We start from the raw sequence: 18,868 nt of genomic DNA on the forward strand, positions 1-18,868 counted from the left end.
ATATGGGCCAACTCTTGATAAAGATCCTCAAAAGGATTACAGTTTGGGCACTACTCAAAGAGCCACGTAGATTTTAGGAGAAGGGCATAGGGGCACAGGCTAGAGGGCCAGTGAACCCAGAGCAGGTGTGGCTGGTCTACCAAGTCACAGATGGCCGCTGGACTATGAGAAGGCATCTGGGGACCGGGAACAGAACCACGCTATTTTATCCAGGGACTCCATGTCCTTAGAGTTGGATGGCTGAGACATGCCCCCTACTATAAAAATGGCCGTCAAAGGGAGAAGGGTGGATCTGTTCCTATTGCAGTTTCTGTGGAACAGAACCATGGGTCGCTTAACAGTGGGTCTCAGAGGGGGACGGGTTTTACTCAAAACGAGACACACAGTAGTTGTCTAGACAGGCAGGGAGAGGGCTCCCTGTAAGCGAGATGCCCCTGTATGGCAAGGGTATGGGGAAGGTTGTGACCTGCAGATGCATGCTGAGGTCTGGGCTTGGTAGTCATGGCCTCTTAGGGCTAGCTAGGTGACTCACCAGGCAGTCAGGAAGCCACTTCCATCTGGAACCAGGACGTATGAAATCAGATAGGTCCTTCCTCTAGCTCATAGGAGACCTGGGGTTATAGATCTCACCCCAGACGTATCCAGATTCTGGTCCCTGGGAAATGGGTACAGGCAGGGCTTGGTTTGGTGACACTGGACCGCTTGTCCTGGATTGGTATCTTTGAGATATCATTCACTGTACCTTCTACTCTGCCGTCCCCTCTGCTGTGGCAGATCCGACTAGCCATTATTTTCCTGGGGCCACAGAAAGGAGAAAGGCATGGGAACATCCCTGAAGGTGTAGCACGTGGAGTATGTGCTGAGGCCGTGAGGCAAACCCTCATGGCATGTCCCTGTCCTGCAGCTGCATACCAGCTGTGGACAGGCAGAGCTCTCCTGTTCCCCTTCCCTGCCGGTGAGAAAGTCACAGGACCTGTGGTGGATGAATGGAGCCCACCCTTTTCAGAGCCCTGAGGAATGTCGAAGAAAAGAGCAGGGTTGGTTTTCACACCATAAGAACCAGGACCACTTGGGTATATTTGCGACTGTCCACCAGTCCATGTCTTTAGGGAGCGAGATACTTGTCATGCCAAATTCCAGGGTGGATAATTGCCCCAGTCAGACTCATCCCTACAAACAGAACTCCTGCCTTTCTTCCCCCTGAAAACCCATAAAACACAGATAAAAGAGACCTAGAAGTAAGCAGACAGTGAAGGGCAAACTCAGTTGGTCAGAGCACAAGGTCACTGTGGTGCTAAGGGGCCAATCTCCTGGACATATCAGACAAAAGCAGACAAGGTGAGAGCAGGCTAGACCCTCCACAAAAGGCAAGAATCCGGGATGGAGAGGCCTGGGCTGGTTGGTTCAGTCCCATCAGAAAGGGTAGATTTACCCCCAGCTTCTCTTTCTGAGCATTCCTCCAGACTGTCATCTTAGAGTGTGGAGCGAAAACTCCACAGGAGAGAGGTTGAAATCAAATCGTTGGCAAGGCTGGCCTCCTGGAGCCCCAAGAGAAATCTGCTTTCTGATCCTTCCAGCTTCTGGAGGCTGTGTGCATGCCTTGGCCGGTGCTCTCCTTCCTGCCATGCTCCTTCCTCCAGCAAGAGCATGCTGTGCTCCTTCCAGAGGGCACTGGGCTGGCCTCTTGTGTTCTTCTCCGTAGTCAGTACCCTCAGGATGACATTGCCCGTCTGGATAACGGAGGTCGCTCTCCTTCAAGGCTGGAGGATTTAAGCCTTAATTCCACGACTTTGCCTCCTTCTGCCATGGAACCCAACGTATTCAATCACAGGCTTAAGGGGTAGGATGCCAGGCATCTTTGGGGGTATCACTCAGCCACCCAAAGATGGTGATAAGACATCGAGGAAGAGTGTCCAGAGGAATGAGGAGTCAGAAATAAGATGAAGAAGCTCCCAGGGGCTCCTGAGCAAAGCAGAGCCCCATCCCCCAGGGACTGAGCATAGCCTGAGTTCCCAGGGTCAGTGTGAGATCATTTTCCAGACTCCGGAACAATGCGATGTCTGAACCCTTGCAGACCATAACATGTTACTGTTCTCTGCTGAAGGCAGGGTGCCAATGCACAGGGAGGTTAGGGCTGATGCCAAAGTGAGGGGGCCCAGCCCTTGAGATGCCCAGGTCAGCTGGAGGCGGAAGGCTGCCTGAGAGGGCTAGACAAGTCTGGCTGTCTGTCTGCAAGGCACCTGCGGCTGCTGTGTCTCTCTAGCTCTATCTCTCCTGGGGCAGACTGGAGGGTAGGATGAGCCCTTACCTGAGCAACTCTGAAACCAGTTGGTATTCCCAGGCAGGCAGAATGTCAGGGATGCAGGGCTGGGTGGGGGCGGGTAAGGAAGGTTGTGTGAATGGAAGCTTCTGTTTGCTTCTTGGCACACACCTGGAAATCCTGATGGGTCAGCAGATTGAGGCCTCCTAGTTAGAAAGCTGGGACTCTATCTTGCAGGAGCATTTGCAACAATGTTTCCCCAGTGGTCCCCACCCCCAGATGTCTTCCTGAGTGTGAATTGGGCTTAGAAGAGGCAATCTGCTCCAGAAGAGGTGTTGGCATGGCAGATGTGCCTCTAAACTGGTTTGCAGAGGAATGCTTTGTTCTTTCTCAGTGGGGATAGAAGTCTGTGGTGGCTTTGGTGTCAGGTTACTGTCTGTGACTAGTAGGTGGTATAGATCTTCGCAGCAGCAGCAGCAGCAGCTCTGTGTCTGGGAAAGGCTTAGGCTCTAGGAGCCAGACCTGAATTGATGTCTAGATCTCGACACCACACGGGAGCATGAACTTACATAAGTCTAACCCTTCCCATGGCTCAGGCATAAGAGACGGTAAATAAGAGGTAGGTGGTGTTGAGGTGACACTAGCTCTGGAGAATAATCTGAGGGAACAGGCAAAGTGTGTGTATCTTAGCATGGTGCCAGGCACCCCGTTATGACACAGCAGCCATTCAAAGGGGCTGAAGGAAGCCAGGCCCTGTGGACATTCCTGAGTGAAATAACATTGACTTTTCTGGGAGGTAGCATCCCACTCGGAACTAGCCGATCCCTCCGAGGCCCCTGTGTAGTCTGGCCCATCTGAGACAGTGGTTGTCCCTAGACTTAGTCCTTAAGGACAAAGTAGAAGACCATGTCTGTCTTCTGGAAGCCTGACCTGGCATCCCAGACGCCCCTTCCCAACCTCTGGCAGTTAAAAAGAGGACTGCTAGTGCTCCTGAGGCACATTAACTGCTTAGTGACTTGGCCCACTGTGTGTGCTGCCTTCATAGGCTGACCAGGTCTCTGCCAAGTCACCCTCCTCACCTCCATGGTGGTGAGGGCAAGGACTTTCAGGAACATTCTTGCTTCTTGCATGAACCCAAAGGGGAGTGGTCACCACTTACTGGGTATTCACCCTTGCTGGTGTCCATTTCCAATCTGGAGAATAGAGACAGTCGTAGGCACGCCTTCTGACTGTGAGAGGGTTAGAGGAGCCGGATTCATGGATCCAGCATCTTCCTTAGGCAAGTCATTAGATTAAACAGAGAAGGCAACGATGCAGCCCGGTTTCAGAATGAAGGCCCGCAAGCCACTCTGGGCAGCCACAGGCCCAAGTCCGTAGTCAAAGGCCGCGGAATCTGGAGTCTGGCAACCACAGGCAGCAGCAAGAGCAAAGTCAAGGGTCGTGTCCTGTCCGTAGACTATGTCTTTCATTCTGCCTGGTCCCGTGGCTGTACTGGCTGCTTTTGTGACACAAGCTAGAATCATCAGAGAGGAAGGAGCCTCAGTTGAGGAAATGTTTCCATAGGATCCAGATATAAGGCATTTTCTCAATTAGTAATCAATGGGGAAGGGTCTAGCCAACTATGGATGGCACCATCCCGGGGCTGGTGGTCCTGGTTTCTATAAGAAGCTAGGCGGAGCAAGCCAGGGAAAGTAAGCCAGTAAATGGCACCCCTCCATGGCCTCTGCATCAGCTCCTTCCTTCAGGTTCCTGCCATGTTTGAGCTCCTACCCTGACTTCCTTCAGTGATGAGCAGCAACGTGGAAGTTTCAGCCAAGATAACCCTCTTCTCCCCAACTTGCTTTTTGGTCACGTTGCTTGTCTCGCCACAGCAACAAAAACCCTGATTAAGGCATCGGCCTATGCGCAGGTGCCACCCACTCTTAGGGTGAGACTTCTCCAGTTAGTCCACTGGCCTACTCTTCTCTAGAAACTCCCTCCCAGACACACCCACACAAATCAGTTATGTTTTACTGACTTTTCTAGGAGACTCTCATCGAAGGAGGTGACAGCGAAAACTAAGTGATACCAGCCTAGGCTAGGAAGGAAGATCCAAGAAAGAGGCTCAGCCCTGTGCTTGTGCAGCATATGGGAGGAGCCGGGCAACGCCAGAGGTGCACAACCAAGTCTAGAGGTATCTGTTGCTTGGCACAACGACTTAAAAAACACACTCACTGAAGGAACTACCATTCAGTGACAGCTGCAGGTCTTCCTGCCTGCCTTAGCCGGGTGGTTCTCAACCTTGGCCCTTGTGGAGGTTTGAGTGACCCTTTCACAGGGATCGCCTGGGATTATCCGCCTGTCAGACATTTACATAATGATTCATAACAGTAGCAAAATTACAGTTGCAAAGTAGCAACGGAAACGATCTCATGGCAGGGTGGTCACCACAACACGAAGAACTGTATTACAAGGTTGCAGCGTTAGGCAGGTCGAGAACCACTGTCTTAGCCTGGTTTTGCTCACCCCTGGTACTGTCATCTGGCCCAAGCAGCCCGGAAAGCAAGGTCCATTCTTGACTGTGGAAATATCCCCTGTGCTGAACCTCTGTGATTGGAGTTCATCCAAAGTCAAGGGAAAGCAGGGTGGGGACAGCTGTCGTTTCCTGGGACAAGTTAGGTGGAAGCCCCGGAAGCAGCTCCCGGACGACCCCCCTCTCTAGTGTGGCTCCTGTAGAAGAAAGGGTCAGAGGGAAAGAAATGTGTGCGTGTCTGGATGTGAGGGGGCTTCCTCTGGCTCCTCTAAGAAATGGGGATGCTGGCTGGTGCCCATGCAGTGTGGCCCTCCCTGCCTCTCCACTCAGAGGAAGGCTGTTAACTCCCAGAATCCTGCAAGGTATAGATGCTCCCATCCATGCGTGAGCAACGGAGAAAATGTGCAGAAAGTGATAAACAGAACGACAACAGCAACCATAAAAGTCTTGTGGCATTATTTCTAGATGCACAGATTTGGGCGGGGCGGTACCAGACTGCCTCTCTACTTATCTGAAAGCCAGAATCCTCCCAGTATGGGAAAGCAGAGCCCAAAGGTTCTTGCTGGGCAGGTATATCCGTTTTTGATTTTTTTTTTTTTTTTTTTTTTTTTTTGCCCTTCTGACTAATTAAAGCATTTGTTGATTTCCAGTCCTTGGTTTCAACCGAGCACGGGGGATTTTCAAAGACTTGGTATGCACGCCACTGGCAAAATACCCTTGATGTGAGGGACGGGCATCCCGAGGCTTGCAGGGGCCTGCTGGAGAGATACTCGGAGCTCTGTTCTACAGTTCTGGACTGCAAGTGCCAATCGCATGCTAAATCTGAGGGATGGAGCCAAAACAGCTCCCCAAAACCACCCTTTCTGCTTGCCTCAGCCAGCTCATCGTGAAAATCCCAGCCGGCATGGAGCGTTCTAAAAAGCTCACGTTTGATTCCTCCAGAGCCTGTGGAATGAGCCTGGGTAGGCATGGCCAGAGTCCTGGAATGTTTCCAGGGTTTTATTGGGGACAAGACACAGCTAGGGATGAGACCAGGATTAGTGTAAAGTACTTCGATAAGAAAGTTCAACACTAAGACTCAAGGCTCGAGTAATGAAATCTGGGCTCCCAAGCTCAACCTGAGATAAGACCTTATTTCAGGACATTTGCCTGTACACCTAGGCTTTGTCTCAGACCTGGGTCTGAATGTCCCCAATAACCTGTCATGGTTCTTAGCTTCCTCCCACAGGCAACCTTGTACTGCTGGGGGCTATGTGTCAACTTCCCAGCTTCCCAATATGGTTAGTTACACACACAATGCACACATGTGTGGGACACACACATATGCATGCTCACACACAATTCTCTTTTGAGCACATGCACCAAACTCACACACAAACACACACACACACACATGCACACAAGCACATACTCTCTTGCAATTAGACATACACACACATACTCTCTGTCTGTCTCTCTCACACACACACATACCCACATGTACCACACACACATGTGTATGCTCACACACAATTCTCTCTTGAGCACATGCACCACACTCTCACATATACTGGAGCGTGCAGGCACATACATGTATATAAGCACACACACACACTCTCAAGCACACATACTTCCCTTACACTCAGACATACACACTCTCTTTCACATATACACACACAAACACTCACGTGCATGTAGGTATACACACATGTGCATGCTCACACACACAATTCTTTCTTGAGCTCATGCACCACACTCTCGAATAAACACTTGAGCACACACACACATGAATATAAGCACACATGCTCTCTCAAACACATATACTCTCTTGTACTCAGACATACACACACTCTCTCTTTCTCTCACATATACACATGCACACACACATGCACGTGGGCACACACACATGTGCATGCTCACACATACAATTCTCTCTTGGGTTCACACATCTCACTCTCACACTCACACACATGCATATAACACACACTCTCTCGCACTTAGGCATTCTCTCTGTCTCTCTGTCTCTCTCTCTCACACACATGCACACACATTCATGTGGGTACATACACATGTGCATGCTCACACATACAATTCTTTCTTGAGTTCACACATCACACTCACACACACACCACACTCATACACATATGCATATAGCACACTCTCTCTCAAGCACACATACTCTCTTGCACTTAGGCATTCCCCCCCCCCCACACACACACACCTTCTTTGCCTCTGCAATCCCCATACTGGGCCCTAGAGCTGTAAGGGTAGGATACCATAGCTTTGGGCAGAGGTGGGAAAATTCTTCCCCCAATTCCTCCCTGAGGCTAGGCTTTGTGGAGAATTGTCTGGGGCGGGATCCCTGCTCCATCTGCCCATCCCGATCTTGTGAGCTGGCTCCAGGCTTCTAGATGGGACTGCCAACCATAGCCGAGTGAATCTGTGACTCACACGTCAGCCGCCCTCCCTGCACGCTGCGCTGGGCAATCAAGGGAAGAGCCACAAAGATGAAGGCACTGTTGCTTCCTCCTTCCCTAGGGGCTGCACAGGGCGTGGGGGTTACAGGGGCTCCAAGATACTGTCTGGGCAGGGATGCAAGAGTAAGAAGCAGAGGGAGGTCTGTAATATGGAGAGGTGTTCCTCTGTCCTTAGAAGGTGTCCGGTCTGAAGAGGACAAAAGATGTGCCCTATAGACACAGACCCGGAGATGGAACAAGGTTAGAGAGAGTTCACACAGAGACCCAGGGAAGGATTGCAGACTTAAGAAACCCTGAATCTGCCAAGTTAACCCAGGGAGGGATTGCAGCGTTCACAGCGAAGCTGATGAGAGGCCCCTGGCTTTGCCTTGTCAGACATATGCAAAACCATTTTATTTTATTTAACTACCTTCTATTATGTGTCTTTGCTCAAAGACACACAGGTTGGAGTGTGGGATCTGAGGAGAGGATTCTGGGAAAGTGTTGCAGACTTATGAGTCTGTTTCTCATCCGCAAGTCTGTTTATAAAACAGGCCCAGGTTCTGTGTTCTCCAGGGCAGAGGCGAGAGGTGTTGCCTTGTGATTTGTCCCTCTGACAGAGAGGCCAGCTGCTGGGGACCCCATAGCCCGGTATGGGTTTTACTAATGAAATAGTAGTTAGGTGACATGTCCAGCCATGTCCTGGGAGTGCCCTGCAGGAGAGCCCAGGGATTCAATGTAATCCTGTTCCTCCTGCCCACAGGGATGCCAAGCTGGGGTGGGTCTCCCACTCAGCAGAGGCGCTAGTGTCTGGCTCTCTGTTTGGGTATAAGTAACAGAGATACCTGGTATGGTGAAGTAGGAGGGTTCATCTTCCCTATCATGGAGACTCCCATGGAGCTAGGACAGAGGTACTGATTCTCTTGTGAGGCATCCCAACACACCCACCATCTTCCGGTCACTAGCCCTGGGATCTGAGTGTGGCTATTATGACAAGTCTCAGGCCAGCCAGAATGGATGCTTGTCCTAAGCTAAGCATCACAGCATAGACAAAGAAGACTGGATGGGGAAAGAGAGTATTTATCCAGAAGCTCCGGGAGGAGGGATGGAACTTCCCCAGGGCAGTGGGACAGTACCAATACTGTGTGTGTGTTTGGTGGGGGGGGCACACCTTGACAGTGATGTTCCAGAAGGGAGGGGTAATCCTGCTAGGAGACCCCAGACACCTTCCTCAAGCCTAAAGCTGTTCTTCTTAGGGCTGAGGATCTCCAGTGTGTTTCTGGACATTTATACCTTTTATCTAAATGGAGACAAAAGCTAATGCTGGCATAGTCTCTGAGACTCTCCAGACAGAGGCACCCAAGCTTGTTGCCCAAGACCTGCCAGGCCAGCTTGGGCAGTGATTAGATTACCTTTCAGCTGTCTTGACAGCCAAGCCTGCCTCTGGTGAGCCACCCCCATCTCAGCAGACCCTGAGCCCTCAAGAATCATTTCCCACAGCCTTGGCTTCCCCTTGGCAACCTTAGGCTCTGTGCAGAGCCTCCCATGTCCTACTCCAGTTCTCCCCGGGAGCGTGACTTCCCAGCTGTTCCCACATCATTTCTCCCAATTCAGCCAATTGGGTCCAAGAGCCCCCCCTTTCCTCTGGGACAGGAAGAGGGGTGATCTCAAATCCTGAGCCACAGGGACAGGGCACAGTTTAGGATTGACATTCGCTAAAATCTAACAAGGATCCTTTCTTTCACAAGGCACTATAGGTGATTTGAAGAAGCTTTGCAGAAGAGCCTTCTGGGAGCTCTATCAGAGAACCCAACAGGCTGCTATGCCAGCTGCCTGTTCCCCCACCCCCACCCCCCAACTTGCTCTGTCTAGTTCCCCTGGCAATCAGCTCGCAGACTTAAAATTCCATTTTCCATGCCTTTGGCCCTGAAGGAGGCTTTGGGCTGGAGGTAGAGGAAACACAGCAGTTCCCGCTGCTTGGAACAGGGTGGTTCCCGTTATAACAGGCCAGCCAATTCTCAACATGTTCCTGCTGAGATTAGAAGCTCCTGCAGGTATGTGTTTGCGGCAGCCTTCAGCCTGTATCAACAGATACGGTGACTCATGTCTTCCCTGGTGGAATAACTGAGAACTTGCTGGAACACAGCTTGGGGGGCACTGGGGAGGCTGGCAGAACAGCTCCCCACAAAGACATGGCTGCCAGTCCAGAGTCAAGACTTTTTTTTTTTGTAAAGGATTATGTGGGGCCCCTGGCTTAATAAGCCCCCACACAGGCCTTCCCAGGACAAAGCACATCAAAAGCAACACAAAAGGCTGAATTAGGAGCTGTAGAAGGTTGGATTGGACCTTAAAGACCCACCTCCTTGGTTTTGTTTTTCTTTAAACCGGGGACTTGAGGGAGCCTCTCTTGTCAGAATCTTGCAAGAGAATGTGCCCAGTGGTATCCTGGGTGAATGGATGCTGTTAAAGAAAGCAGGGCACAGTAGAGAACTCAGTTCTACTTCTGATTCTGGAATATACCCGAGATTTGAGGCCATGGGTCACCTTGCCACGGGCTCAGGTCTCTGCACCCATCACTTGGGCACACGTTAGAAAAACAGTTCATTGTCAAGTGAGTGGCCCGCTCTGTCTCACTGAAGGACAGGACCCCCTAAGCTGGGCTTGCAAAGCATCACAAACCAGGCTGAGACAAAGGGTCATGTCATTGATTCCCTAAAGACCCCTAGGACAGTGGCCATGGGCAAATAGCCCTTACCCCCTGATATCCTTCTAGGGTTACTCACAGCACCCACATCTGGGGTGACAAGAGACAGTTGGAAGCATCCCCAACACACTGCCAGGGCAGCAGCGCTGTAAAGGTTATTACTCCTAACTGAGCAGAGTTTGCACCCCACACTACTGTGCAGGTGTGCTGGGTGAGCTCACAGCTGCCCCCCAGGCATGCCCAGCCCACTAATCACTCACAGCTCGGCAGCTCCTCTGCCCAGCCCACTTCGAAGGGGCTGCCCAGCCCACTTCTAAAGGGGATAAAAAGGAACCTCCAATCTCCTAAGCTACAGAGCCACCCACCGCGTCCCGTTGAACGCCATCACCTCACCACCACCAGCGCCTCGGGCTCTTGCTCCTTCAGGAACACGCCATCATGTCTCGCCAGTCCAGTGTGTCCTTCCGAAGCGGGGGTAGCCGCACTTTCAGCGCTGCCTCTGCCGTCACCCCATCTGTTTCTCGTACCAGCTTCAGCTCGGTGTCCCGCAGTGGTGGTGGTGGTGGCAGGGTCAGCCTTGGGGGTACTTATGGAACAGGGGGTTATGGCAGCCGGAGCCTGTACAATGTGGGGGGCTCCAAAAGGATATCCTTCAGTTCTGGCGGAGGCAGCTTCAGGAACCAATTTGGTGCTGGTGCCGGAAGCGGCTTTGGCTTTGGAGGAGGAGCCGGCAGTGGATTTGGTTTTGGTGGTGGATCTGGTGGTGGCTTTGGCTTCGGTGGTGGAGCTGGCTTTGGTGGTGGCTATGGCGGAGCTGGCTTCCCCGTGTGCCCACCTGGTGGCATCCAAGAGGTCACCGTTAACCAGAATCTCCTCACCCCCCTGAACCTGCAAATCGACCCCACCATCCAACGTGTCAGGACTGAGGAGAGGGAACAGATCAAGACCCTCAACAACAAGTTTGCCTCCTTCATCGACAAGGTGAGACATGGTTCTTCCTAGAGCAGCCTGAGAGTCTGCAGTGCATGCTGAACAGAGGTGGAGGGAAAGGCTTCAGGCTTGGCTCAGATGTTGCCTTTGTTTCTACTTCATCCTCTGTCCTAGTTCTGTGTTGCTCTCCAGTTAGACTGGCATCTGGAAATCAGGGTCAGAGTTGCTTTCCTCCAGAGGTTGCCTCATAGGGGCATCTCATCCCAATGGCCTGAGATGACTTAAGGACTCACATAACAGACGACTGTACTGAGGCCTAAATGTCTACACAGCAGTCTAAGAGCCTTTTCAGCCTCAGTGAATAATTAGGCCACCCTTCATCCACCTACTACTGGGCTGGCTGTCCCCTATCTTCCCTAGAGGGATGATGCTGGAAACATCAATGCTGACTGTCCCTCACAGGTCACAGGCCAGGCACTGAACACAAGATTTGGTGGGACAGTATGTAACAGGTGGCACACACACTAGTCCCAGAAGCCTCAAACTCAAACTTCTCCCTCCTACACTCGGCCCCTCCAGGTGCGGTTCCTGGAACAGCAGAACAAGGTCCTGGACACCAAATGGACCCTACTTCAGGAGCAGGGCACCAAGACCATAAAGCAGAACCTGGATCCGATGTTCGAACAGTACATTAACAACCTCCGCAGACAATTGGACGGGGTCCTGGGGGAGAGAAGCCGCCTGGACTCAGAGCTGAGGAACATGCAGGATCTGGTGGAGGACTACAAGAACAAGTGAGCTATACTGTGGAGAGGCATCAGGGTCTCCTCTGCGCTAGATATGCCCCATAGACAGACTGTGGCCTCTGCCTTCCCTGCAGGCTAGAAAGAAGCGTGCACATCACAACACTGAGGAAAGCCCCAAGTCTGCCCCGAGAGTTCCAGCCCCGGGCTCAGCTCCTCTCTACCAAGCATTTACCCTGGACCACTCACACTCTGGGGCTTTCTCCCTAAATGCTCTCAAAACACACAGCATGACGTTTGATAGTTTCCTCCAGGAATTGATGACAGAGCCAGGCTTCCTTTAGCTGCATAAATCAGTTACTGATTTGGGGGGGGGAGGTGGAGAGGGCTGCCAGTGTTTTGGCTTATGCTGTTGACTGTGCTGGAGAGCCAACTTAGGAATGTGTGCATGCTAAGCGAGTGTTCTGCCGCCAAGCTACGCCTCGGTTCCTGCAGGATTATGGGTGAAACAGGAGAGTATCAGTGATGGCGAAATGAGCGTTTGGCATTTTGGCAGCTTCAGAAAAGGCAGCATAGTCGGGGGGGTGGTTGGGAAGGGGACTGTCCAGGGCTCATGGTGTCCCACACTTGTCTGCCTGTGAGATGTGAGCAGCCTCTTTCTCGCATGAAAGCTTGCTCACACTGACTGCATAGAGACCCTTATCTGGCCCTTGTCCTCTGACCCGTCCCTCCTGTCCCTCATCCCTCCTGTCCCTTTGACCACCAGGTATGAAGATGAGATCAACAAGCGCACTACGGCTGAGAATGAATTTGTGATGCTGAAGAAGGTGAGCGTGGCAAAGAGAAGCCGCTGCAGCCCAAGGCTGTGCTCTCCTGGAGGCGGAGCCATTTTAGGTAGGGCGCTCACTGGTCCCTGCCAACCACCTCCCTATTCTTTCAGGATGTGGACGCGGCCTACATGAGCAAGGTGGAGCTAGAAGCCAAGGTCGATGCTCTGATGGATGAGATCAACTTCATGAAGATGTTCTTTGATGCGGTGAGCAGTTAACCCAAATTTCCCCTGCGGGTATTTCCTTAGACACAGCAAATGGGAAGTTTGGATGAGACTCACATTAAATAAAAGGATCAGACGACTAACTTCAGGTGTCCCTGTAGGAGCTGTCCCAGATGCAGACACATGTCTCCGACACCTCTGTGGTCCTCTCCATGGACAACAACCGTTCCCTGGATCTGGACAGCATCATCGCTGAGGTCAAGGCCCAGTACGAGGACATTGCCAACCGCAGCCGAACAGAGGCTGAGTCCTGGTACCAGACCAAGGTGGGTGCTTGCTTGAGTGCATATCCCTTGAGAGAGAAGACACACCTGTATGGGGCTGTCTAGGATTCCAGACCATAATAACACTAAGGGAAGGGCTCTCAAGGATACTCAGGCTACATGAGATAGTTCACAGCAATAGCCAGCTATCTATTTTCCACAAGGCCCAGTAACTGGAGAAAATCCCATGTCAGTAGCTTTAGAAGTACAAAGACTGTCAAGAAGTTACTTAAGAACAGCTCTTTCTTAACAAGGCCAAAAATCAGTCCCAGACCCCAGAGAATTCCACCACTGACCACCTCCTGATAGTTTCTGCCTGTGAACTTGGGGAAAGAGTATCCCATCCCACGTTAACTGTGTCTTCCCTCTCTTCTGGTGGCTTTAGTACGAGGAGCTGCAACAGACAGCTGGTCGGCATGGTGATGACCTTCGAAACACCAAGCATGAGATCTCAGAGATGAACCGGATGATCCAGAGGCTGAGATCCGAGATTGACAATGTCAAGAAGCAGGTGGGGAGGAGTTAAAAGAGGACAAAGGAGGGCCCATTTGACACACACACACACACACACACATAACATACACACACACACATACACACATAACATACACACACATACACACATAACATATACACACACATACACACACATAACATACACACACACATACACACACATAACACACACACACAACATACACACACACACAACACACACACATACACACATAACATACACACACATAACATACACACACACACACACAACATACACACACACATACACACACATAACATACACACACATACACATACACACACATACACATACACACACATAACATACACACACACATACACACACATAACATACACACACACACACACACACACACACACACACACACAGATGTGACAATTTACAATGTAGCCATAAGAGGATTCTGAGTTGACACTCTAAAGTTACTTACATAAGTAACTTTAAAGTGTGACTTTATAAGCCTCATTAAAGCCACTATATGTACTGAGTTCATATACTAAGTTCTTTCTAGGCCTCCAGGTTTGATACTTCTGACTTAGGCTCTCAGAAAAGGACATTATGGGTCAGTTCAGCCACCAATGTGTCCTGACTGCTCCCTTTCTCTCTGCAGTGTGCCAACCTCCAGAATGCCATCGCTGAGGCCGAGCAGCGTGGGGAGCTGGCCCTCAAAGATGCCAGACACAAGCTGACCGAGCTGGAGGAGGCCCTGCAGAAGGCCAAGCAGGACATGGCCAGGCTGCTGCGCGAGTACCAGGAGCTCATGAACACCAAGCTGGCCCTGGATGTGGAGATCGCCACCTACAGGAAGCTGCTGGAGGGCGAGGAGTGCAGGTGGGCAGACACAGCATGCCCGAGACAGGAGAGTTTGACGAGGGATGACAGATGCACACATAAATGGCTGAATGTCCTTCCCTTTCACTCTGCCATGTTGGCATACCACAGGCCTTGACTGGCGTCTTTGGCTTACTGCCCATTTCATGTTCTTGGACTCTGCCTTTCTCAACCAACTAAGATGTGTCCTGCACCGTGCCCCCTTTCTGCCTTTGCTCGGGCTCTTTTCTAGATCTGGTGTCTACGTCACACCCACCTTCACCTCTGTCTTCCTCATCTTCCTGGAGCACCTTCCTCTGGGAAGTCTTTTGTGACTGCTCTTGCTGACCTGGACTCACTCCCTCTGGGCTCTCCCTCCATCTACTGCATGCTTGTCATTCTTCCGGTACAGGTGGTAGCGACTGTGAGGAGTTTCCTTCTGGCTTGAGGTCTCACACAGAATGCAGGATCCCAGGGGGCAAAACCTGCTCTGCACACATCCACATGTGCTGTATCCGCTCTTGCTTTCCATAAACCGGGCGAGAGACGGTGAACATTATGATCTGCTTTGGAAGCTGCATTGTCGTCATTGGGCTGACCTTCCAGAGAACAAGTTCCTTCCTCTCTCAGGAGTCCAGAGATATGCAGATGCCCCGCTTCAGAGTGACGCGGCGACGACAGTCTTGCTATTTGTGATGGGGAGCGATTTTCTCCCTCTTACCCCAACTTTCTGTCTTTCAGGCTGAGTGGAGAAGGAGTTGGACCAGTCAACATCTGTAAGTAACTTTAGAGCATCAACTCAGAACCCTGATGGTTCTAGATACCAGACATTCCACACCCCAAATAAATGACTATCAGATAGTGCAAAGCGAGCAGCGAAAGAAACACAGGCAGGGGCATGAGGCAATGGAGCTCCATCTGACCCCCCACAGTATGCATACACATTGGGCCTTGTCCTAAGTCCTTACCTCTGTGAAGTACCTGGCTTCCTGCCTTACCTCTTGGGTCATCAGTTTTTTTTTTTTTTGTCAGGGACCCCAACTGAATAATTTAATTATTCTGGTCCATTCTGCTACTTTGTGAAGAAAAAATAAATTTAAAAAAAGGCCAAGTATACACTATTTCCCAGGTGGGATCAAATGTGCTAGCTGTGTGGGACAAATCTGACAGACCTTCCTCACTCTCCTCTTTCTTTTCCACAGCTGTTGTCACCAACAGTGTCTCTTCTGGCTACGGAGGAGGCAGCAACATCGGCTACATGGGTGGCTTTGCTGGTGGCCTCGGTAGCGGTCTTGGTGGAGGTGGCAGCACACGCTACTCCAGGGCCGGTGGGGGTATTGGTATGAGTAGTGGGCTAAGTATGGGGGGATCTGGCTTCAGTGCAAGCAGTGGTCATGGCGGAGGCTTTAGCAGTGGCGGTGGCAGCGGCTCCAGTGTCAAATTTGTTTCTACCACCTCCTCCTCCTCCCGGAGGAGCTTCAAGAGCTAAGAAAAGCCTGCTGCAAACCCTGGCCCCCACGGGCAGCCCCAAGCCCACAGAGACCGCTACTTCTAGGCAGTCCCCCAGTCCAAGTCTTCTTTTTTTCTGGAGAGTAGTCTAGACCATGCCTGCTGCAGAACCATGCGCTTTGATTCCTGGAAGAGAATAAATCCCAACCTCTGCCCCACCCCTCCATGCCTTAGTTCTACACTTGCCGCAGCTCGGAACCTATACATGTTCTTTGACGACCCAGACATCCAAAATGTTGCAGAACATAAGCCACCAAAGCAGAACCCCACCCCTACCCTGACACCCACCTTAATTTGGTCCTGGTTCTGACTTCCTCCAGAGTGTGTCCAATAAAATGCTTTTATAATATAAGCCCCTGAGTGGAATGGTTTTTCTCCAGGTCTACAATCTTCCTAGAAACACCTCAAGATGGGACCTGTCCAGGTGTGCTTGGTTTCTTTGATGACTCCCAGGGAGGATTTGGGGGAAGGATGGTTGGAGGATGGGAGAGGGAGGATGGGGAGGGAGAGTGGGGGAGAAGATGGGGGAAAGGATGAGAGAATGGGGGAAGGACAGGGAGGGAAGATGAGGGGAGGATGGGGAAATGGGATAGAATGGGGGAGGGAGGATGGGGGAATGGAGGGAGGATGAGGGGAGGGAGGGAGAATTGGGAAGAGGGTGGGGGAAGAAAAGATGGGAAGAGGATGGGGGATGGAAGAAGATGGGGAAGGAAGGATGGGAGGGAAGAGGGGAGAATGAGGGAGGATGGGAAAGGGAGGATGGGGAGGGAGAATGGGAGGGAGAATGGGAAAACTGGGGGGAGGATGGGGGTCTAGGAGAGCTGCACCATAGGTGGTCCACAGGATCCCAGAGGTGGGGAGGAAGCTTGCAGAAGCTCGGGCACTGAGGCAGTCTCTGCAGGACAGGAAGGACAGCGTCCTCTGAACTGTACTTGGGTAGATCTCATAACCCTCTGTTGAAGAATGAGATTATTTAAGGCAGGTTGACTGATAAGAAACAGATAAACGGGCTTAAACAAAATGAGCAAATGGACGTAATAAAAGCTGGTAAATGAAGATAGTTATGGCACAGACCTCCAAGGTCATCAAAGATGCCAAGCTTTACTCTAACACCGCGGAGACCAAGAGGGTCAATGCATTGTTAGCGTCATACTTCATGGTTCACCAAGTAATGCCATGTTTTACTCGAGAAGGTAGACCTCTGTGTGGGAGGTTGGCACTCCCTCTTTATGTGAGCTCCCTTGCATTCACACCTGAGTGTCTGTATAAAATGGGTCTGTCCCTTTAAGAATGTCTGGGAAGCCATGTTGTGACTCTTCTGAGGTGAAGACTGTTAAAAGAGGTACAGGATACTATGAACCAAATTTGTGAGCAGCGCAGACAGGCTGAGCAGCACTTTGAGCAATGTGTGTTGCATCGACTTTATTGCTATGAGTCCAAGGCTGTGGAGCTCCATTCTGCAGAACAATTCCTTTTTTCTGAGGGTGAACAGAGGCCCAGCTGCTATATGGAGTAGAGGAAACCAGCTCTTCCTACACGGGGCAGCTGCTTTAACTTTGAAAGAAAGGCCCGGTGGAGCCCAGTTCTTTCAGGGGCCATTTGTGGATGTCAAAGTCTTAGTCTGTTGACTCAGACCGGGGTGTTTTCAGGGGTGACACGCCTGCAGGACATTAGGAATCAATACTTCTGCCACAGGCTGCTTCTTCTTTAGATTTAGTTGCTACAATCCCCAAGGCTACAGGGGTATCCTGTTTGTGTCTAGTAGGACCCTCACATAGAAGTTAATTGGAGCTCCGGCATGGACTAAAGTCATGGAGGTCTGTCACCTGGAGTATTTCAACAGATGTGAATGTAATTTATAATCTGAGAGGTAAAGGCTCAAAAAAGCGCTGGTCCACACACCTTTTGTTCTTTTTACGGTGTAAATTCTTTTATAGCAGCTGAGATTTCTAATCAAGTTGTGGGATCTTGTCTCACTATCCTGCCTCCTCCAATTGCAACTCCCACCCCCCAATTTCAACTCCCCCCTCCCCCATTTCAGCTCTTTCCTCTCCCCTAAGTTCCAGCTCCTCTCCCTCCTCTTTTTCTTGTTTGTGGCTGTGCTGCAGCAAGACTGAAATCTTCATGTTGATCTATACACCTTTTTCTAGAGAGGCCCATACCATTATTACCAGGGTGAAGGGTTGCTCCCACAGAAAGAATTGTGTAATTCCTTGGTTTGCCTCTATAGCCCAGAGGGAAAATTTCTTTTATTTGCCTCAGAGGCCTGAGAAGCATCCATAGCAGCCAATGAACCAGCAAACAGATCTTGGTATGGGTGGGACAGGTAGAGAGCTTTGGACTGAGATTCAGCACCCAAGGGTATTTGAGAGACCCAACCCCACAATCCTGCTCTTAAGTGACATGACAGTGACTTATGAGTCAGGTCAGTGACGTCTATAAAGTGGAACGTACAGACGTAACCCCAAGCAACAGAGGTCCACCTGTAAAGCCTGCCACACACAGTGTGTCACTCCAGCTCACCAAGGCCTCATAGCAGCTTGAAGAGCACAGAGCCAGGCTGCAAGCCACAGCAAGAGACAGAAGGCCATTATGGTGGTGGTACAGTTGGGGAATGACAGTCAGGGAGGGAAAGTCACCGCACCACTCCAAAGAGTGTCCACGGCCTTTTAGCATCTAGACCCTTGCTCACCCATGATATCTGTGGTGATTTACTCAAAGATGGACAGAGAAAGGTGACAACAGCTCCTCCTTACTCAGGAGAGCCAAGCCCTCAGAACTCATCACTGTCTCTTGGATGGGAGAGGCAGATGATGGCAGAGAATTCCAGTTTGCTCCAGCAGACAGAACCACCAGGAGGAAGATCAAAACTACACTGGACAGACTGCAGGTGGCTCCAGGGATGAGAAGCAGCTATGATTATTGAATTTCAACTCTAGGGGCTCTACTGAGTCCCTGCAGAGGACAGGAGAAGAATCCCCTCTCACCTCCAGCAGGGGGAGTGGGAACTGTTTTGGATCAGCCAAAGTTCTGTTTTTAACTTCCTGACCCTCTGTAGAGCTCTGGATAAAAACTTCAATCACAATGGAGTGCTTTTCTGTAAGGAA

General features: G+C 50.9%; 1 protein-coding gene across 1 annotated transcript; it reads left to right on the forward strand.

The window, feature by feature from the left end:
* Nucleotides 1–10,278: 10,278 nt before the first annotated feature.
* Nucleotides 10,279–16,083, forward strand: KRT5 (keratin 5). The gene is made up of 9 exons (XM_080939574.1): nucleotides 10,279–10,892; nucleotides 11,421–11,635; nucleotides 12,351–12,411; nucleotides 12,525–12,620; nucleotides 12,740–12,904; nucleotides 13,287–13,412; nucleotides 14,053–14,273; nucleotides 14,994–15,028; nucleotides 15,455–16,083. Exons 1-9 carry the CDS (start codon nucleotides 10,350–10,352, stop codon nucleotides 15,739–15,741), a joined length of 1,749 nt encoding a protein of 582 aa, XP_080795700.1. The 5' UTR covers nucleotides 10,279–10,349; the 3' UTR covers nucleotides 15,742–16,083.
* The last annotated feature ends 2,785 nt before the right edge of the window (nucleotides 16,084–18,868 follow it).

Source organism: Micromys minutus (assembly GCF_963924665.1).
Source record: "Micromys minutus genome assembly, chromosome: 27".
Taxonomy (NCBI): domain Eukaryota; kingdom Metazoa; phylum Chordata; class Mammalia; order Rodentia; family Muridae; genus Micromys; species Micromys minutus.

Bases quoted from the DNA above. Each gene is read 5' to 3' on its own strand.
- KRT5 (XM_080939574.1), top strand. From the start codon at position 10,350: ATGTCTCGCCAGTCCAGTGTGTCCTTCCGAAGCGGGGGTAGCCGCACT. The intron at 10,893-11,420 runs GTGAGACATGGT...CGGCCCCTCCAG, and splicing joins TTGCCTCCTTCATCGACAAG to GTGCGGTTCCTGGAACAGCA. The intron at 12,621-12,739 runs GTGAGCAGTTAA...GTGTCCCTGTAG, and splicing joins TGAAGATGTTCTTTGATGCG to GAGCTGTCCCAGATGCAGAC.